General features: G+C 69.4%; 3 protein-coding genes across 6 annotated transcripts; 1 reads left to right on the top strand and 2 right to left on the bottom strand.

The window, feature by feature from the left end:
• Positions 1 to 353: 353 nt before the first annotated feature.
• On the bottom strand, positions 354 to 7,431 carry CALY (calcyon neuron specific vesicular protein). 2 transcript variants are annotated; one of them, XM_041738585.1, is made up of 6 exons: positions 7,314 to 7,431; positions 2,900 to 3,054; positions 2,069 to 2,182; positions 1,441 to 1,554; positions 959 to 1,311; positions 354 to 497 (listed from the first exon to the last, which is right to left on the bottom strand). In XM_041738585.1, exons 2-5 carry the CDS (start codon positions 3,032 to 3,034, stop codon positions 982 to 984), a joined length of 693 nt encoding a protein of 230 aa, XP_041594519.1. In that variant the 5' UTR covers positions 3,035 to 3,054; positions 7,314 to 7,431; the 3' UTR covers positions 354 to 497; positions 959 to 981. The 2 variants fall into 2 exon arrangements, with proteins under 2 accessions (XP_041594519.1, XP_041594520.1); XM_041738586.1 differs by having other exon boundaries at positions 7,209 to 7,353.
• A 2,395-nt stretch (positions 7,432 to 9,826) lies between these two features.
• Positions 9,827 to 13,510, top strand: PRAP1 (proline rich acidic protein 1). Of its 2 annotated transcripts, none has more exons than XM_041743557.1 (5): positions 9,827 to 9,965; positions 11,718 to 11,784; positions 12,336 to 12,388; positions 13,068 to 13,171; positions 13,256 to 13,510. In XM_041743557.1, the coding sequence occupies exons 1-5, from the start codon at positions 9,913 to 9,915 to the stop codon at positions 13,471 to 13,473; spliced, it is 495 nt and encodes a 164-aa protein (XP_041599491.1). In that variant the 5' UTR covers positions 9,827 to 9,912; the 3' UTR covers positions 13,474 to 13,510. The 2 variants fall into 2 exon arrangements, with proteins under 2 accessions (XP_041599491.1, XP_041599490.1); XM_041743556.1 differs by having other exon boundaries at positions 13,068 to 13,177.
• Positions 13,511 to 15,284: 1,774 nt separating this feature from the next.
• On the bottom strand, positions 15,285 to 18,852 carry FUOM (fucose mutarotase). Of its 2 annotated transcripts, XM_041743552.1 has the most exons (6): positions 18,709 to 18,852; positions 18,242 to 18,310; positions 16,708 to 16,778; positions 16,383 to 16,481; positions 15,752 to 15,825; positions 15,285 to 15,540 (listed from the first exon to the last, which is right to left on the bottom strand). In XM_041743552.1, exons 1-6 carry the CDS (start codon positions 18,791 to 18,793, stop codon positions 15,477 to 15,479), a joined length of 462 nt encoding a protein of 153 aa, XP_041599486.1. In that variant the 5' UTR covers positions 18,794 to 18,852; the 3' UTR covers positions 15,285 to 15,476. The 2 variants fall into 2 exon arrangements, with proteins under 2 accessions (XP_041599486.1, XP_041599487.1); XM_041743553.1 differs by lacking the exon at positions 18,242 to 18,310 and having other exon boundaries at positions 18,709 to 18,812.
• Positions 18,853 to 20,327: the final 1,475 nt, after the last annotated feature.

Genomic DNA, 20,327 nt, shown 5'->3' with positions numbered 1-20,327 from the left:
TCCATCGGGGTGGGGGGTGGGGAGCACGCACAGCACAGCACAGCACAGCACGGGAGATGGGCCAGCTCCGCTGGAGGTGGGGCTGGGCGAACTCAGGGACGGAGCCAAGGTCCCAAAGGCTCCCTGAACATCGCAGCCAGCCTCCGCGGGCGAGGCCGCGTCCACGCTGCCCCCCCCGCCGGCGTGCACAGGTGCACCCCGCTTCCCAGGGCGGCTCGCTGCCCCCCCACCGCGGCTCTTCACAATCCTGCAGGGGCCCCTCCCTCCCGGCAGGAGAGGGAGGCACGCGGGGGTGGGGGGAAGCAGGAGCAAGGCGCGGGACCAGGATGCGCAGAAGAAACAGGAGACGCGGCTGGATGTGAATCTTTACTTAGAGAAAAGCAGCAGAGCTGGAAGCTCAGGGGGCAGGGGCATCAGCGAGGGGTCCCGGAGGCGGGAGCACGACCACAGGAGGGGAGCGCGTCGGGCGAGGGCGGTCACAGGTGCCGCCGGGGGCGCTGCCGAGACAGAGGGGAGGCGGGGCGAGAGCGGGCGCTGGAGGCGGGCACACGACCCCCCCACCCCCCCGCCCAGGTGCGCGGGAAGGACCGCGCGGCGAAGCCCCGCCCCCGCCCGCCCATTCCCCACGCCCCGCCCACTTTCATCACCGCCCCGCCCACTCCCGTCCATGCCCCGCCCCTCTCGACCCGTCCATCCCCCACGCCCCGCCCACTTTCATCAATGCCCGGCCCCACCCACTCCCGACCCGTCCATCCCCCGCCCCGCCCCCACCCCGCCGGCCCCTCCCCTCCCCACGCCCCGCCCACTTTCATCATCGCCCCGCCCTCACCCCGGCCCCGCCCACGCCCCGCCCCTCCCGGCCCATCCCTCCCACGCCCGCCCACTCCCATCAATGCCCCGCCCACTCTCGCCCCCGCCCCTCCCCGGCCCCGCCCCCGCCCCGGCCCCGCCCACCTACCCGGGCCGCAGGTGCGGACGCCGTCACTGGGGGGCCGGGGGCGGGGCGCTGCCCGCTGCCTTGCGCGGCGGCTCCTTCTCTCCCGGCGCCGAGGGCTTTCCCGGGGGCTCGGTGGCCGCCGCCCCCGCCGCGCCCGCCCCCGCCGCCGCCGCCGCCGCCGCCGCGCCCGCCTGGGTGGGCGCCTTGGGCGCCTCCTTGACGGCGCGGTAGCTCTCCCCCCAGGCCGAGGGCGTCTCGGTGCCGTGCTTGCGGCTCAGCGGGTAGGCCCCGATGGCGGCCAGGATGCTTCGGTGGCGCTCGGGGTCCATCTCCGTGTAGTACATCTCCAGGGTCAGCGGGGTGCAGATCTTGTGCTGCGGGGGGGGCGGGGTCAGGGCGGCCCGAGGGTCCTCCCTGGGGCGGGCAGCCCACCTGCCAGGCTTCCGCGGGGACATGGGGGGCCCCTGCCCACCCCGCCCGCCCCGCAGCGGGCCAGGCCTTACCCGGAGCAGGAAGCCGTCGGGGCAGGTGAACTGGTCATACCAGATGGCCTTGTACATGATGAGGACACAGCCCAGGAGCGCCATGGCAAAGGCGATCATCCGCGCGGTGGGCAGCTGGGGGGCCGGGGAAAGAGAGGGGCGCCGGGAGGGTCAGCGCGCTCGCGGCAGGGGCTGTGCTCACTGCCTCTGCTGGGGGGTCCCTTCCAGCTCCCAGACGCCCCCCAGAGAGGGCAGATTTCACAGGGCTTTAGACATGGCACGCTAAAACTGGCAAAGCCGTCATTTAGGGGACTTGAGGGCGAAAAAACAGGGTGGGAAAAAATATTAGGCACAGACACAGCAGAAGTACAATCAAAGCCCAGGTCACTCAGGAAGAGACACGTGACCCTGGAAGATGGGCGCAGCAGGAGCCCTGGGCCAGAGGAGCCCCGCGGAGCCGCAGGGCAAGGGCCCTGAGGGGGGGATCCCTGCCCACCTGGCTCCCTGACCACAGGCGAGGGGGTGAGGGGCCCAGCCCACCTGGCTCAGAGCACGGGCTCCCCTGCCTCAGCTGCCTGCTCCCCATCTTCCCTGCCCCCAACCCCCCGGGATCAACCCCTGGGCAGCGTGGCATGGGGAGGGGGGTTACCCTGCGCCCTTCCTCTGGGTGGTTACAGGCCAGCTTCTGGGCCTCCAGGTCAGGGAACTTCTTTGGCTGGTCCGGGGAGGACAGCTGGTATTCCGTCTGTGTCTTGATAACCACCTGCGGGAAGAGGGGAGCCAGGACCACACTGAAATGGGGGGACTAGGAGGGGCCCCAGGTTGGCTGCCCAGGAGCTGGGTGCTGAGCAGCTGCCGGACCGTCTAGTGGCAAGGCTGCGCTGGCTACAAGGGCCAGCTGGGGGCAGGCAGGCGGTGCCCCCAGGTGCCACACGGTCCCCTGAGCCCAGGGCTGCCTCTAACCCCGAGCCCCAGGGCCCCGACCTCAGGCCGACTGACGCAGGCCCGGAAGGTGGCCCCTCTGCTCCGCTGCAGCACCTGCCGCGGGTCCTGCTCCAGGGCACATGGGGCGGGGGGGGGGGGGGGACCGCAGCTGTGCCTCGGCAGATTCCTCCAGAAAGCTGCCCTCCATCAGACCTTGCCCAAGGACCCTGTCTCGCCCACAGGGAAGGTGGGAATTTTTGCTCGAAGCGCCTGCTGGGCACCCCTGCCGGGCACCGTCTGCCAGATGGCGTGAGAGTCCCGACAGTCACCCTGCGGTCAGTTTACACAGTTCACAGATGAGGAAAGGGTGACTCTGGGTGACGGGACAGCTGATCAGGTCACAGACCGCCTGGCCAGCTAGGGTTGTGGCCCAGCCCAGGCCTTCCCCTGCTTGCTCTCCTGCCTGTTGGGGGAGGCCACATGGAAGCGACCCTTGCCCGTCCCCTCTGTTCCGGGCGGGCTGAGAAGAGCCCTCCGTGCTGGCCCAGGCGCTCACCTGGTCAGGGAACGGTGGCTGGAGCTGGCTGACATCCAGGGGGCTGATGAGAGGGACGCTGTCTGTGGTGGCCCCGTCCTGATCCCCTGGGTCTTTGCCCGGCTTCCCGGAGAAGCTGCAGCCCAGCTTCACCATGGTGAGCAGCGGTCCTCGGCCTGTCCGGGGGAGACACCGGTCACTGCCCACTCACCACCTGACCATAGCACCCCTGGGAGAGGGCGAGGGGGCCCCAGCCTGGACCCGGTTCCTCACACCGGAGCCAGGACAGCCAACATCCCAGGACAAACCATGCATGTTCAGTCATAGGTCTCCTGGCCCCTGGGCCCCAGAGCCATGCGGGGTGTGCCCAGGCACACAGGCGGGCCTGCCCCAGCGCACTTCGGAGGGCAGCCTTGTGCTCAACAGAAACCGATCCCGATCCCGCCTGGGGGGCTCGGTGGGTTCAGCATCCGACTCTTGATTTCTGCTCAGGTCGTGGTCTCAGGGTCCTGGGATCAAGCCCGTGTCAGGTGTCAGGCTCCCTGCTCAGTGGGGAGCCGGCTTGAGATTCTCTCTCCCTCTGCCCCTCCCCCACCTGTCTCTCTAAAATAAACAAAATCTTTCTAAAAAATCATGATTAATTTCAATAATATCTGGAAAAGTATTTGAGAATATCCAACAATTGTTTATTACTTTAAATACCTATTAGCAGACTAAGGGTAGAGGAAAACATCCTTCACCTGATAAAGGCTACCCACAAAACCCCACAGCGTCGGTATGAACTAAACAGTGAAAGCTTTGCCTTTAAGATGAAGGAGCTAAAACGGCCTTTTACTATCAGTTCCATAAGTCATGGCGCTGCAGGTCTTACATCAATGACAAAAAATTATCCCTCGATGTGGGAAATAAGCACTGACCATAAAAGGGCTACATTAGAATTAAGAACTTCCGCTTATCAAAACGTAGCCTTCAGAGAGCGGCAGCAAAGCGAGACTGGAGAAGGCAGGTGCAACGCGCCGATGGCGAGGGACTCGGGCGCATCAGCGAGAGATGTTCAGGTCCCTCTGCCCGAGTGTAACCTTCCTAGGAAATCGGGTCTTTGCAGACGTGACCGCGGAGACGACGTCATGGTGGATCACAGGAGCCCTACCCCAGTGCCTGGGGTCCTACGTTTGGGGGCACACAGGGAGGCAGAGGTCGGAGGGATGCATTCACAAGCCACTGAACACTGGGGTCCCCAGAAGCAGGGAGAGGCCGGAAGGCTCCTTCCCTAGAGCCCCAAAGGCGCACAGCCCTCCCTAATTCTGGATTCTTGTCTCCAAAGAATCCTTGATTCTCCCACATACATGCCTGTTGTTTTAAGCCACCCGCTGGGTGATTTGTTGGCCGCGAGGAAGCTAACGTTGGGGCAGAACAGCTCAGGTTGATGAAGAAAAAAATTAGAAAAACCCAATAGAAAAATGCAGGAAGGCAGATTTCAAAAGGCCACGGATACTAAGCAGGCGCTCGCCTCATTAGCCCACGAGGGGGCGAATCAGAACCGGCTCGGGGAAGCCCCCCCAAACCCAGGAGAGCTCCAGGAGCCCAGGAGCCAAAGCCATGCAGGGGGTGTGGACTCACGTAAGCCACACACCCGAACCCTGAGCAGCCCTCACTCCGGGGTGGATGCCCCGCAGGACGAGCGCCCCTGAACGTGGATGGCACGGCCGGTCCCACCGACACACCACCGCACGCCAGAAAACAAGCTGTAAATGAGGCGTTCCTGCCACCGGGTCCTTAGAGCAATGGGGTGAACGGTGTAGCCGCGGGCAGGACCGGCCGGACCCCTCGGGAGGAGGCTGGCCCCGAGAGCAGCCGCCGGAGGAACCAGGCTCGGCGCTTAGGGACCCGCACTGCGCGGCTCCAGACCAATTAATGCTCCTGCGTCTGGGGAGTCTGGGGGGCCTCGGGGGAGGGGAGCGGCTTCAGGGCCCCGCGGGGATTTCCAGTCTTCACTGGCTGGTGGATGACTGGGGTGCACTTACCTTCAATCATTAGGCTGCACGTTTGTTTTACATCATCTTCCGAATATTCATTATATTTCACAACAAAGAGTTCAAAATAAATGAGACCAACAACCAAAGGACAGCAGGCTGGAGGCAGAGGCCCGGCCACCCCACCCCTCCCCAGGCTTTGGGCCCTGGCGTGCGCCTGCGCAGAAGGGAGTCGCATGGCACCTGTGCCCGGCTCTCTGCCCACCCCCTCCTTGTAGGACCGGGGTCAGACCCCAGGGGGCTGTACTTCCGGCCCCGGCCACTGCCTGCCCCCGTCCTATAGACTGCTGTCCTGGGGCGACCTCACTATCCCCAGACGCCTCCCCTGCAGCAGCCCCACCAGGCCCATGGGGGACCCCATCACACCCCAGACGCCAGGCCCTGCTGTGGGTTCCTGGTGTGGGCAGGCAGGGTGGGAATACCGAGGAGCTCCGGCCCAGAGGCCCAGGGGTGCCGGGACGCAGAATGTGCAGGTGCTGGGCAGGGAGGTCCTTGTAGGACAAAGAGGGGTGGCCGGGAGCCACATCCTCGGGGCGCAAAGAGGCAGCTGGCTGGGCAGGGGGCACCCCCATCGGGGACTTCCTGGGCGCTCCAGGGAGGAAGGTCCCCTTAGGGCCCTGGGGGGGGGGCTCGTCCTTGGATCTACGCCCCAGGCCCAGGGCCCTTACAGGCCAGCAAAGCGCCCCCGACTGCGCCCCCAGGCTGGAGGGCCTCTCCCAGGGAGTGGGGCTGGCAGGGGAGCAGCCCGGGGAGGACGCACCGTCACCCCTGCACCGGGCAGGGCAGCCGCGGGAGGCCGAGGTGGCCCAGCACCCATGGGAACACCTCGGTGCCCGGGAGGACACAGGGCCCGGAAGCCCTGGGAGGGGACCCCGGAGGGAGGGCCTGACGGGCTGCGGAGGAGGGGGAGGCCGGGGAGGCCGGGGAGGCCAGGGCAGCAAGTGCGCAGCGCTGCAGGGGGGCTTCGCAGGGGAGGGAGGGCGGCGGGGCCGGGAGGGGTCGGGCCTTCCAGCTGCGGGGCGCTGCGGCTTGCGGCGGGGGGGGGGGCGGGGGGCGCGAGGTCGCCCTTAGCCCCAACCTCGGGCTGGCGGCCGGGCCCCGGGCCGGGGAGCTCCGCCTCTGGGGTCCTCTAGGAGCCAAGCCTCCGCTGACGGAGCGTGACGTCCGTGTGACGTCATCACGGGTTTCCATGGCAACGGAGCCGGGAATGACACATCTTCTCCAAGGGAAGGAGCCATTTGGGGCCTTCGGGCCTCTCCGCGTCGGGTTCCAGGCGTCACGCGCGAGGCGCAAAGCTGGGGCAGGGGCGGGCTGCATGTGGGACCCCCCCATCCATTTCCCTCGCTGAGTCGTGGGGCCCCTGGGCAGGCGGGCTGGGCTCATTCACAGGACAGGCTCGGAGGTCGTTGGTCGGTGGGTGGGGGTCGCCCTGCGCCTCCCGCCCCCCCTCCCCTTTCTGCCGTCGTCCGCTCCCCGCTGCGGGCTGCTGGGCGGCGTCTGCGGAGGGGGCGCGGGATGAGCGGGGCGCGGGGAGGGGGCGAGGGGCCCTGGCGGAACAGCCCGCAGGAGCCGGGCCGCGGGGTGCTCGACCCCCCTCCCCTCCCCGCCCCCGCCCCCGCCCCCGCCCCCGCCCGGCTGCATCTGCGTCACACCGAGGGCTGCGCACCTGCGCGGGCTCGTGCGGGCCGGGCGCGTGTCGGGCGTGCATGTGACTGCGGAGCGCGGGGGGCGCGTGCCGAGCGGACACCCCCAGGGCGCAAGCCCGCGCCCCGCCCGCGCCCCGCCGCCCCCGGCCTGGCTCTCGGCTCCCGCACAGCCCCGGAGGCCCAGGTGGGGGCGGCTCGGCTCTGCACCCGCCCCGGCTTCCCGCGCGCCCGCCACCTGTGGCCCGAGCCCGGGGTCTGCGGCAGGTGCTGCTGGAGCCATGGCGCGCTCCTCGGGGTCCGGCCGCCCGCTGCCCCGCGCCCCCCGCTGCCCCGCGCCCCCCGCCCTCGCACAGAGCTGGACGTTCTGGAACTGGCCGCCCCTCCGCAGCCCCCAGGGCCCTCCGGCCACCGCGACGCCGCTGAGGCTGGCCCCGACCCCCGCCCGCGCTGCGCTGGGGTCCGGGCGGCACGTCGGGTCTGCGCGCGGCTGGACACCGGCGGTTCCTCGGGGGGTCCGGGCAGCGGCTCGCCCCGCGGAGGCCCCCGGCCGTCGGGGGGGCCTGCGGACAGCACCCCGCTGCGGCCGCCGGAGACCCCAAGGAGGGACCCCGGCTCCCCCCGGCCGCGGTGCCCCCGTCCCTGCACACGCACCTGCACGCGCACCTGCACGCGCACCTCGCGCGGCCGTGCACACGCCCCTGCACACTCGGCCCCCCTCGCCCCCGCTCCACAAGGAGAAATGTGGAAATGGCTCACAGGCGGCTCCGACGGGCAGCTGCTGCACGGCGCGGCCGCAGGACGAGGATGCGGAGGAAGGATGCGGTTCCAGACGCTTCGCAGCCGGGGCGGGGCGGGGGAGGGGCCGAGCCGAGACCGAGGCTGCTGTCGCCTGGGAGACGCGGGCGGAGGGAGGGAGCGCTTGCGTCTGCGGCCACCGCTCCACCCCGGAGCCCCCCCGTGGGAGCTGCGCAGGGGGTGCAGGGGGTGCAGGGGGTGCAGGGGGTGCAGGGGGCTCCCACCCGGACAGCACACCGCCTGCCTCACTGCGGGGGGGGGTCAGCTGAGCCTTGCCTGCCCCTCGGCCTGCCTCCCACGACTCTGTCCGGGGCTCAGACTGCCTTCTTGCCCCCCTTGGTGTGCCCGCGCCTGAAGCCCCAAGGCGGCCCCTGCCCCTGGAGCAAGTCTGTCGCTCGTCCCCATTGGGCCACCAGGGAGGGGTGCTGGGGTGCGAGCGCAGCCGTGACCCCTGCCCAGTCTGGGCGGCCCTGCTGCCAGCTGGTGGTGGATGGGCCTGAACGTGTGTTTGTGCAGACTGAGGCCTCCCTCCTCTGGGCGGGTGCAAGGACTAGTCGCTAGGGCCCGTGGTCACTCACGGGGCATTTACGGTCAGCTTTGTCAGCTAGACGTTTCCCAAAAGGCCTGTACCGTCTGAGGCCAGAAACGAGCAGTGGCACGGTCCCTCCACCTGCCGCCGACATGCTGTCGTCTTTGGTCACCTGGGGCCGTAGGCTGCGCAGCGCAGCCACAGGGATTTGGCTCCTTAGATGCTGGAGGTTCCAAGCTGGGGTCAAGTCGAGGGCAGGCTTGGTTTCCGCAGGCTCCTCTCCTTGGCTGGTGGCTCCCAACGGTCCCCCGTCTGCCTTTGTCTCTTCTTAGGACACTCATCAGAGCCGATTGCACCCCTGAGACGACCTCCTTTTTCTTTTTCCCAGCACACCCAGCTCCGGGATCAAGAGCTGCGTGCTCCAGGCCCGAGCCACCCAGGTGCCCCTAGAACGATGCGTTTTGAATTAACTTTGGTGTGCAGTGGGGTCCCGTCACGGCTTGTGTGGAGTTGGCTCACGGGTCTGGGAGACCCGAAAATTGAGAGCTTCTGCGCGCCCTGACAGCGGCTCCGAGGCGGCACCAGGCCACAAAATGAATACACTGAGTCACGCCGGAAGCGCTACGGCTGTCGTTTGGATTTCCAGGAGAAAAAGATTAAGGAAGAAGATCGAGAGGCTCAGGAACGTTCAAAGAAAGCGAAAACGATGATTGGTCTGAAAACTAAGCTCTACCTGGAACAGCGGCGTGCTGAAAAAATCCAAAGGAAAAGGACTCTCCAGAGGCTGGAGACGAGAAAGGGCAAACAAAAGAGTGAAGAGACAACCCCCCCCCCAGCAGGGACTGCAGGTGACCCAGCCTAGGGGCAGCCCCCGCTTAAGTCCTTTCCAATGTGACTGAACAGAGGAACAGAGCAAGCGGGGAAGTGGGGAGTTCCTTTACCAGGATTCGCGCTTGGGAGACACAGAAGCACTAAGTCATTCTCAGGGAAGAGAAAGAGGAAAGTGTGGAAGGGGACGGTCACTAGTCCGCTTTGCCGGAGTCGCTCTCCTCTGAAACCACCTGCGCGGGAAGGTTCATTGGCCAACGGGCTTACCTGTCACAAAGGCCCAGTAACAGCCTGAAATGAAAGCCACCTTTTGGGGACGCGGGGCGGGGGGTGGTGGTGGTGGTGCTCAGCAGGTGAGTGTCTGCCTTGGGCCCAGGGTGTGATCCGGGGTCCCGGGATCGAGTTCCATGTCAGGTTCCCCGCAGGGAGCCTGCTTCTCCCTCTGCCTGTGTCTCGGCCTCTCTCTCTCTGTGTCTCGCATGAATAAATAAATAAAATATTTTTAAAAATTCTGTTTATTGAAATTACTTAAGACATTTCATCACTCTCCCCTTTATTTCTTTTCTTTAAAAAGATTTTTTTTTAATTTATTCATAAATAAAGCTGGGAACACGCAGGACCATGGGGCCCCCGTAGCAGCACCCTGGAGTTGGGGCAGGGGCGGCCCCGCAGGGAGGCCCCGTTCCCACCCAAGGCTCGGCCGCAGGTGTGCGCCCTTCTCTAGGCGCCTGTGCCAGGGTCCGTGTCTGTGCCAGGGCCCCGACGTGGCTCCCCCTAAGGATGCCCACTCTGACTGGGGGGAGCCCCACCCCTTGCCTGTGGCTCCGGGCAAACCCGCTCCAGGAGGAGGCCTGTGCCAGGCGCACAAGGAGAGGTGGGAGGCCGGGACGGTTTTCCAGCTTCCAGACCACCCGTCAGCCCAGTTTCGGCTCTAGTCCCCCAAAGCAACATCAGGACACTCTGCTGGTGGCGGCCAGGGGGTGTGGGCCCGGGCGTGCGGGTCCCCCGTGGGGGCCGAAGCGCCTCAGGTGGGTCCTTGAGAGGGGGGAGCCAGCTGGGGAGCACCAGCTGCCACTGCCGCTGGGATCCCTGGTCTCTGACCTCTGTCCAGATCCGCCCACGTCGGGGCCATAAAGCCCGAGGAACCAGCGGGAGGAGCAGAGCAGGTCTGAGTCACTGGATCCAGTTACTTGGATCTGAACTATGGGTCCCCAAGAGCACCGTCTACACTGGGAAGGGGGCCTCATCATGAGGAGGTAATGCCCAACGCCCCTAAGCCAGACCCCCCACCCAAACCGGGCGGTCTGCTTGGGTCTGGGAGCCCCGGGCACCCACGTCCCGGCTCAGGCTGGCTCCGGGAAGGGAGCTGGCGGGGGAGGAAGGGGTGGCTTGTGTCCTCAGGCCGGGGTTTGGCTGCGGGCCCCAGGGCGGCTAGAACTGCCCATCCCGTGTCTACCTTGGGACCAGCTTGGAGGGCCTTGCCCGGGAGCCCCTGACAGGGCACCCTGTCCCCTGGGGCCCCTTGGCGCCTGGAAGGGGAGGCAGGAGGCGCTGGGTCAGGAGGAGAGGTGGGGGTCAGATGCTGCCCGAGGGGACAGTCCCCTGGAAGCTGGGCCGGGGGGTCAGAGGCTGTCCTCCCCCCTGGGGGGTCCCCTCCTTCCTGGGGACCCTCTCCCCTCCTCCCATGAGCCCAAGCGCTCCCCTTGCCCTCCTGGTCTGGGGGCTTCTCCTGGGGCCCCCGGCTCAAGCCAGAGGCCACGCCTCCCCTGCAGGGAGGTGGGTCGCGGCGGGGCTTGGGGTCCCTGGGCCCCCTTGGGAGTCCAAGCTGCCTTCCTGGGGAGAGGCCACGGGTTCCGGAGCCATGGCCACACCCCCACGCCGGGGACCCAGCTGCGACCTCACCTATGAGGTGCTTTCCTGGGCTTAGCTGGACAGTGAGGTGGGGGTGTGGAGTCCAGACACGTCGGCGCGGGGCCACAGTTCAGCCTCCGTGGGTGGGTGCCCGAGGGGCAGGGGCCCTCCTGAGCAGCCCGCCGCCGGCACGCCCCCGCCCTTTGGCCCCAGCGCCTGGTGAGGGAGCCAAGGGTTCCTGCGAGGGCCCGTGCTGGGCCCAGACCGAGGAGCAGGACCGAGGCCCATCCGGCATTTGCGTTTCTTTGAGCAAAACCAGTTAGGCCCGGGCAGCCGCATCCTGCAGACAGGAGGGTGTCAGGGGGCGGGAGGGGGAGCGGGAAGAGGGGGTGAGGGCCCCGGGACGCCCTTTGCCATGGCCTCAAGGCTGCCCCGGCCTCTCCTGCCACACTGCCCTCAGGATCTGTTTCTGGGGGAGCCGAACCTGTATTTAGGTTCCGGGTGGGCGACCTGGGGCGGCGAGTCTGTCGGGTGCACACTGCGCCCCGGTCAGTCTCCCGTCCTGGCCCCCCGGCCGCCCTGGGTGAGGCTCCCAGGACCTTCTAGTTGGGCCCACGGTCACCTGTCCAGCGTGCATGTGTCCCCTCCGTTTGGCCGTTGCTCCCTGACTCCCTGCCCGGGGCCTGGAGCTTGACGCCTCTCCCTGTGCACCCTCCTGGGCACCCTTGGGGCTTCCTGCGGGGGCGCCCGCACCACCCCGCTGTCCACCCGCAGCTGCGACGGGCCAGGTGCCGACTGGCCGTGTGGGAGCCGCCGTGCCGGGCTTTGGGGGGCAGGACGCAGCACTCTGAGCCTGGAGCCCAGGACGCCGCCAGCGCCCCGCTCTGTGCCGGGAGGGGAGGGGAGGCCCGGCCAGCGTCTCCCCCGGAGGCCGGCAGCGTGGGGCTGTCGCGGCTGCTGGGGGCAGCGGGGCAGAGGCCGTGGCCCGAGGGGCCTGGGGGCTAGTGTGGGCCTGGGGCCCCCGCGCCTGGGCATCCTCGGGGAGAGAACACCGCGCGGACGAGGCCGGGCCACGGCAGGGGTGTCCCGGCGGGAGCTCCGTGGGCAGGGCGGCCCGGCCTCTCCCCATCCTCTCTGGTCCTCTCTGGTCCCCTCAGGCTCCTCCTGGTCGCCGGGCTGGCGGCTCTGCTGCTGCGGGAGGCGGGCTCGGCTTCCTTGGCCCAGGTACGTGCGGGCCCTGCGCCCGGCCCCCAGCAAGGGAGGTGAAGACAGGGCACAAGGTGGGGGGCCCCGACGGCAAGACGCCCGTGGGTGCCGGGTGGTGGACTGAGCAGGGGCGTCTGCTGGGCAAGGCGGCCCGGGTGGAGCAGGGCCCCGATGCCTCGCGCCCCGCCGGCCAGTCCAGGGCTCGTCCTGTCCTCGTGCCCTGCGGCCAGGGGCCCTCTGTGCAGATGACCGTGTGCCCCCACCCGTCTCGTCCCACCCCGCCCTGCACACCTCGGAGAGACCAGGTCAGGGGAAGCCCCCCCCCCCTCCCCGCAGCAGACAGCAGGTCGCTCCCCGCGGCACCGCTTTGTCCGCTGCCCTGTGCTCAGCCTGCCGCACCGAGGCTCAAGGGCAGGGCCCTCCTCAGGCCACCGGGGTCCAGACGCAGCCCCAGGGGTTGCCTGGTCTCCCCGTCCAGCCCCCAGCAGGTGGGGTGCCCTGGCCGGTGTGGTCCTCTGCCCTCGGCCCTGTGCAGGCCACGGAGCACACACCTGCCAACTCGCTTCCAGGGCCTCGTCAGGACCAACGGCAAAGTCGGGGCCCCTGAGCAGGACCCAGAGGGGTGAGTGCCCCCAGCACCCCTTCCACACCCCCTGCTCTGGCCCTGCCCGGGAGCCCCCTTAGCTAAGGGCATTGGTGGGTGGAGGAGGAAGGGGCAATGCTCCAGCCAGTAGGGCCCCCTGGGATCTGTCAGCGACCTGCGGGGGCACAGGCCGGGGTGGGGGACCTTCCCGCAGCGACCAGACCCCCACACCCCGGGCCACAGCCGCGGCCGGAGGCGCTGTAGGTCGCACCCCCTCCCCGCCCTCGCTGGAGGCATTTCTCCCCGGGGTCCCCCAGCCTGTGAGGGCCTGGCCTTGGAGCAGGGGCTCCTGCCCAGCTCTCAGGGTCTCCAGGGCCTGGAGGTTTGCTCAGGGGACGCCCTTGGGGACGCAGCTCAGGGATGCGGTGGGGATGCCTGGGCTGTGGGTCTGGGTCCCCTGAGGGTGGCCTGGCCGTAGCTCCCCGCGGGGGGACAGCGGGGATCAGTGGGGCTGATCCCGGGGTAGCTGGCCAGTAACGGAACCCAGCCGCCGAGGACCCTGGAGCTGCCAAGGACCCTGGAGCCGCCGAGGACCCGGGTGCGGAGCAACCGGCCTCGAGCTAGGGCCCCCGGCTGCTCACTGGGTGGTGGGCCCCCAGGTGGGGCGGCCCAGCTGCCTCCTGGGGCGCAAGCAGACCTGACCCAGCTGTGCTCCCAGGGCCCGGGGCGCCCACATGCTGGAGACGCTGAAACACGACAACCAGCCCATGGGGCTCCTCGTGGCTCCAAAGCTGGCAGCTGCCACGTGGGCGACATGGCAAGGTCAAGGTGGGCACCCCCGGGGGGCAGGGTCCTGGCAGGGAAGCTGCGTGGGGCCCACTTCCCTCACCCCCCTCTTGTCTGCAGGCTCTGAGGCCCAGGCGGGGGCGGAGGACACCTGGGGCCGTGCCCCCAGCTGGGACCCTGAGCCGGACCGCGACAGCCTGTACCACCCCCCGCCCGAGGAGGCCCAGGGCTCGGCGCGGCTCTGGCCGTGGGTGCTCCCACCTCAGCAGGTGCTTCAAGGGCCGGAGGAGGACCGAGACCACATCTACCACCCCAGGGAGGCCTCCTGGGGGCCCTGACCCTCCCCAGCTAGAAAAATAAAGCTTGCAGAGGCCACGAGTGTCTTTGGGAGGCGCGTCCGTGGTCAGAGACCGCCGTCTGGGGAGGAAGGCCCCGGTCGTCGCAGCTCGGGAGCCCCCGAGGCCCCCAGCCCCGCAGCCCTGTTCCCCGAAGGGCCTGTGCCCTCGGCGCCCCCCGGGCCTGGCGGAGGTCAGCCCCCCACAGACGGGCTGCCGGGGCGGGCAGGACTCAGGCCCCCACTCCCGGTCCTCACTCTCTGGGTGCTTGCCCGGCGCCCTCTGAGGCCCGGGGCTCCACACCCCGCCCTTGGGACCGTGGGCTCGGGCGCAGGGACCGAGTGGGAGGGGCTGAGCCGCACGTGCCCGGGGCTCCCGTGTGGCAGTCACAGCCTCGCACCCGGAGGGAGGGAAGCACTTGGCGCCTCCGCTCCGCACGTGGGACACGGTGAAACACCTAGCGGAGGCCACCAAGCTCTCGCCGCTGCCCGAGGACGGTGAGCTTGTGAGGTGACCTCACGCCCCAGGCTGGGTGTCCGCCCGTGGGTCCCCTCTGAGGACTTGGACGGCAGCCCACACCCGAAGCTCTGCTTGAGGGCCCACGTGCCTCACCGCCCAGCGTCACCCCGTGTTCCTGATGGAGGGACCCCAGATGGACCGTGAGCTCACAGGGCAGCCGGGCGGCGTGAGCACTGGGACCCCACGCGGGCTCTGAGGCCCGCACAGCGGAGGGCTCACGGTCCCTCCCCTCCCTCCCGTCCCTCCCGTCGGTCAAGGACGGCATCTCTGAGCCGCGTGGGTTCGGGCGGCGCCCGGCTCGGACGCAAGGGCAGGGGTGCCCCGGCCCTGGGCAGCCCGGGGAGTCTGTGGCCAGGTCACGTGGCCGGGAGCCCCTGCAGAGGCCGGGCCAGCTGGGGGCCCGGGAGTGCGCGAGCCGCGTGAGCAGGAGACAGCGCGGAGGCAAGAGGCTCCCACGTGTAGTTTAGAACACGTCACTCAAGCCTCAGTAAGGCCGTTCAGAGGCGTCTGTGTGGCGGAAGTGGCCGTGGGCTCAGGGCGCTGAGGGTAAGCCCTGCAGGGACCAGGGCACGGTCCCCCCCCCCAGGCTGAGCCCCGATGCTCAGCCCAGCGGGCCTGCCTGCCCCCCACGACCTCCGGGACACCAGCCCTGGTCCCAAACACGGGAGCCAGCGGCCCGGGAGCCCCGTTCATGCCCGCGCTGGCACTCACGAGGCCGGAGGAAGGTCTGGAGGAGGGGAGAGGCTTGCGGGAGACCCTGGGGTCCAGAGCAGGGGTGGTGGGTGCTCCCACCTAAGACCAGCCCGAGCCCCAGCCCACTGCCTCCCTCGTGCCGCCTTCAGGCAGGCTGGCCTGCGCCTGTGGGGTCGGGGGGCACCCCTCGGGGCCGGTACCACCCCTTCCCCCTGCCATTTCCCAGGACCCGGAGGCCCCACATACGGAGCAGAGCCCGGCCCCCAGGGGAGTGGCCCCCTCGCCACCACCTGCCACCACCTGCCCTCCCGCCTGGTCTCCAACCTGGTCTCCTCCAGGCCCACCCGAGCGTCCCCAGCCCCGGGGCTCCACCTGCCGCCAGGGCTCCTGCGGGACAGTCACCACCTGCCCGCCCCCCCGCCCCCGCCTCTGTGGGGGCTGCAGGCCCATGAGCTCTCACTCCAAACCCAGGGGCCTGCTCAGAGTCAGGCCACCCAAACCTGCAGGGCGGGGGTGGGGGTGGGGAGAGGTCTCCTTCCCCCCTGGTGATGGGGGTCGTCGGAGGGGCCAGGGGCTCCCCTGTGCGCAGCACCACACAGGCCTTTGTGAGGATGCGGCTGTTGTTGAAACCTTCACATCACTGCCGTAAATCGGGTGACCCGGGTTCCCGGCGGTCCCCCCACCCCGGCCCGGCCCCCCCCCCCCCCCCCCCCGGCCCCTGCAGCTAGGCGGGGGCGGGGCCAGTGCTCTGTGGTCCGGCTCAGGCATCCGGCTGCGTCTCTGGGCCCGGTGGTCTAGGGCGCACCCAGGGCCAGCACCCCCTTCCTGAGGATGAGGTTTCCGTAGAGAGCCGTCTCCCTGCGGGAGGGGCGGAGCTGAGCACCACAGCCGGGGCCCCCCCCGCGACCATTCCCGCACCCCCCCACGGGGGGAGTCCAGGAACTAGTCCTCAGGCAAATCCCTTGACAACCCTGTTCCCCGTGGGGCCTCTAGTGTCAGCTGGGGCAGGGGCCGAGGGGGGGCAGGGGAGCGCCCCAATCCACCCTGACCCGCAGGACCCCGCACTCACCCAGTTGCTACCACGGCAAAAGCCTTCTTGGCGCGCTCATAAAACGCAAACCTCTCTACTGTGGCCAGGGCGCCCTGGAGGCACAAGGGGCGCGAGGGCCTTGCTCAGAGGGCCTCGGGGCCCAGCGGGCTCAGGGGCACGAGAGGCAGGGCCGCTCAGGGCCTCCCTTCTCGGTCTCCCAGCTGGGGTCCCAAAGGTGCTCAGCCTGTGAGTGGGGAGGACTGGACAGGCAGGGACACGGGGGGGGGGTGGCCAGCTGCCTGGGGCCCCGTGTCCCTCGGAGTTGGCATGAGGGCCCCTCCTGCCCCCCTGCCCTTCAGGTGGGTCCTGCCCGAGACGTGCCCGTGGGAGGCCCCGGGAGGGCAAGTGCATCCCCTCGCACAGCCTCAGGCCAGGGATACCCCGCGGCCCCTGGCCCCCCTCGGTCACCTGGGCCGGGCGAGGGACCTCTGGCAAGGAATGGATCGCGACCCGAGAGGGCAAGAGGCTGGGGGCAGCCTCATCCCCAGGGTCACTCTTCCGGGAGGCTGGGACAAGTGCAGGGGGGTGTGGGGCCCCGCCTTTGACTCCTCCCAGCCTCCGAGGAGGTGCAGAGGGTCCCGAGGGCCTTCCCGGCGGGGCTGCACCTCACCCCACAGCCGGCCCCCGACAGGATGGACTGGTAGGTCCCCCACACGGGAGTCTGAAGGCCCCTCTTCTTGTCGCTGGGCACCAGCTCCATGACGGCAGCCTAGGGACAGAGGGGGCGGCTCTGGCCTATGCATCCGGCTGCCCTGGGCTCTTCCAGCCCCCACCCTGCTGGATGACAGCTCAGGGCTCCTCTGACCAGGACAGGGCCCTCTGGGGACACCTGCCCCCCTCCCCACCAGCCTTCAAGCAAGTGGACCCTCTGGGGCCTGAGGAAGCAGAGACCGAGGCCCAAAGTGGGGAGGGGCGGCGGGGCGACGGGCACTCACCGGGCTCTCCACGTAGGTGTCCAGGGGCAGCAGCTGCAGCACGGCCTCCAGCAGCGGCGGGATGCCCAGGCCTGAGGGCGCAGTGCCACCTCAGGTCACGCTGCCGTCCCTGCCCGCCAGCAGTGCACCCGCCCTCCTGGCCCGCGCACGCCCTTTGCCCCGGGCCCCAAGCCCCAAGCCAGCCAGCAGGGATGGACTTGGGCCAGGACAGAGCAGGGGCTGCCGGCCTGGCGACACTTGCCGGGGTCGCACGGGCACTGCCCTGCCCTGGCCCAGCGCCTGAGGCTGCGCTGCCCGTGGGCTCGCCCTTCCACCCCCCTCACCCCACACCTCGCAAACCTCAACACTCGCCAGCAGGGGCACCTGGGCCCCTTCCCTGACCCCAGGAATCCCCCCGTGACCCCTGAGCTGCCACCTGTACCCTGGGGCTCTGGGAAGCGGCTGTTCGTGCCCCAGTCTGCCTCCAGACCCGTCCCACTGGTCCCCAAGGTCCCTGCTCTCCGGTAAAGCGGGTTTCTGACTGTTAAAGGAACTCCCGCTGCTTGTGCAACGCCGACAACTGCTTGTGCGGAGCTGGTGACAGCCTGTTGGGATCTCACGAGCCTGCCGCCCTGAGCGTGTTGCGTTCTCTTCTGCATTTTTCCCGGCTTTTCTCTGCTGTCAGGCTCGTACCTGGCTCCGACTCCTACCGGTTTGTTTCCCTCTAACCCGCAGGGCGTGTGGGTCACGTGGCAGCTGGGCCGTCCCCTGTCCCCCAGCATTCCAGCCTTTCCCTTGTCCCCTCCTCCTTGGGGAGGAAAGCATGTTGGGGCACCTGGCCCCCAGCGTAAGCTGAGGCCCGGCTGGCTCTTCTCCTTCCGCAGGGAGTGGAAGCCACGGCCACTGGGTCGGGGGCCAGCACCCGGCGAACGGGCCTCAGACCACTGGCCGGCTCTGCCCACAGGGGCTGCTTGACCCTACACCTCACATCTCCGTGCCTCAGTGGCCTCAGTTTTGCAGGGAGGGTCGTGTCGCCGCTCCTGGCACTGCTGAGGGCGGGGAGCCAGCCAGGCCCCACCTGAGCCCACTGCAGCTAGGTAGGAAGGACAGGGCAGGACAGGTGCCCTCACGCCAGCCCCTATTGGTACTCACTCTGCTACTGCCTTCATGGTGGAGACCCGGCCCCAGGCCCCGCAGCCAACCTTCTGCCCCCCGAGCCCCCGTCCCCGCCGGGTCTCCCCAGGGCCAGAGGGTCTCAGACACAGAGCACGTGGGCACCTGGAGCCTGGGAGGTGAGGTCACCAGTACTGGGATATCTACAGCAGAGCAAAAGCTGAACACGTGACCTGGGTCGTAGGGGCCAGGGGTGCACCTGTGCTCAGCCAGCCAACAGCCCGCTGGGCCTCAGTTTCCCCACTTGCAAGAAGTTACCAAGAGGTGTCTGAGCCGGAGCAGGAGGCCCAAGGTCACCGCTCCGAGGGGCCCTGGGTCGCGGCTGGGGTGGGGGCAGGGCGGGGCACCTGGGCAGCTGGCACCGCCGCGCCGGGGCGCTCACCGTCAGCGCGGAGCTCCTCGGGGCCGCACTTGCATATGGAGGACGTGGGGAAGTTCACATCTGCGAGCACTGCAGGGCCCGCCACGCCGTGAGACACCCCGCTGGGCCCCAGCCCCTCCCACCGCGGGCCGCAGACCACGCCCCTGCCCCTCCCCCTCCCCTCAGGGCGGAGGGAGTCTCCGAGGGCAGGAGGAGCTGCAGGTGTCCCCAGGACGCGGGTGGGGATGGCCCCCCCCCCGCCCAGGGCTCCGCCCCCGGGGGCCGCCGTCCGGACCGCCGGGCTGACCTCGGCCTGGGCGGGGGTGGGGGTGGGGGCAGCAGGGGGAGCCCGGGGCGGCCGGAGCAAGGCCTCCACCCCGGACCCGGCTCCTCCCGGACCCCAGCGGGGCGTGGGGCGGTGGGGGCCCCGCGCGCGCCTCGCCGGGTCTGCCCGGGGGAGGGGGTCCCGAGGCCCCGTCCCCGCTCACCGATCTCGTCTCCGTGCCCCATGCGCGCCAGGGCGTAGAGCAGCTCCGGGGAGAGCAGCGCGGGGACGCCCTTTAGCACCACCATGGTCCTGGGGCCGGGCGGGGCGGGGCCTCGGGAAGGGGCGGGGCCTGCGATCGGGGCGGGGCCAGAGGGCGGAGCCGGGCTCGCCGGGAGGGCGTGGCTTCGGGAGAGGGGCGGGGCCTGCGGCCGGGGGCGGGGCGTAGTAGAGGGTCCCCCCCGCGGTGCCCGGAGGGCTGGCCACCCCGAGGACCGCGGCCGCGCCTCGCAGGCTGACCGGGGCTGGGGCGACCACCGGCCCGGCCTCTCCGGCATCCTCCGGGGCCCCACGCCCCTCGCCGGGTCCAAGACCGCAGCGCCCCGAGCTCCCCGCTGCCGCCCCAGCCCGCCGGGTCCCTGGTCGCTGGGTGAGGGTGGCCCGACCCCGACTTCTTCGGCCCGCACTGTTCGCAGGACACCCGTGGCCTGCCCTGGGGGACAGGCAGGAGCGGCCTCTGGGCCAGGCAGGTGTGCCGGGAGCACCTGGTGGGGGGTCTCCACCTGGTCTCCCAGGCGCCGGGACCCCTCGGTGCAGAGTGGGGTGCAGCATCCCAGCCCGGGACAGCAGTGACCTGACTGCCCTTCCTCCTCAGGACTGCATCTTCCCATCCCCCACCCACCAAGATGGGGTGTCTGGCAGGGAGGGGGGGAGGGGTGGTGGGGCTGGATCCACGCCTCTTTCCCTTGAACAGGGGGAGCACCTTGCCTCCAGCTGCCAGGGTCTCTGCCAGCTTGGCCCTTGTCCCTGGAGACTGGACTCTCGGTGCCCGGCTCCCTCCTTAAGCTCTTCAGAGCCAGGCCCCGGGCACACTGCTCTCCTGGTCAGGTGCCACCACCATCCACTGCACTCCCTGCGGGAAGATGCCCTCCCTGGGCTGCACGGCACAGCCCCCCTGTTCAGGCCCCAATCCTGGTTGAGGGTAGCAGACTCTCCAGAAGCCGCGGGCAGCCCTGTCGGGGCACCTGGCACTGAGATGGGGCCTGTTCCCTTCCCTTGAACCAGGGGGGCCTTCGCTGGGAATGGTGCTGCCTGGCTTCTGAGCTAGGTCATAAGGGCAGTACGGCTTCCTCCTCATCCTCTCCCTCCTCAGGACTTGTCCTGGGACCCAGGCACGGGATTGGCAGGAAGCCCAGGGCACAGAGAGCCTCCCTGTGCACGTGCTGGCCTTGGCCCCAGGTAGGCCCCGCTGGTGCAGCACCAAGCACCAGACGAGTGAGCGAGGTCCCGGACATAGCGCGGTGACGAGCTAACCCACTGTGGCGCGTCTGGGTTCCTGACCCACACAGCCTGCCCGATGCCGGAGGCTCCTGGGCCCTGCCGACACTGCCCTCGGCCTTCCGATCCCTCTCGCACACTCAGGCTGGAGGCAGACAGCGGTGCGGGTACCCACGCGTGTGCTCACCCGCGCAGGGGACACAGTCCCACCCAGAGCTGTGGCCAGGCTGTCTCCCTCTGGAGCCCGCCTTCCTCCGCTTCCTTCCCGGATGGACTCATGGCCGGTGGTCGGTGCTGTTGTCGTGACCCCCAGCCCTGCGCTGACATGAGATGCTGGGCGGCCTG

Source organism: Vulpes lagopus, chromosome 2 (assembly GCF_018345385.1).
Source record: "Vulpes lagopus strain Blue_001 chromosome 2, ASM1834538v1, whole genome shotgun sequence".
Classification (NCBI taxonomy): Eukaryota; Metazoa; Chordata; class Mammalia; order Carnivora; family Canidae; genus Vulpes; species Vulpes lagopus.
Note: the sequence above shows the minus strand (reverse complement) of the source record. Positions and strands in the feature narration are given on the sequence as shown.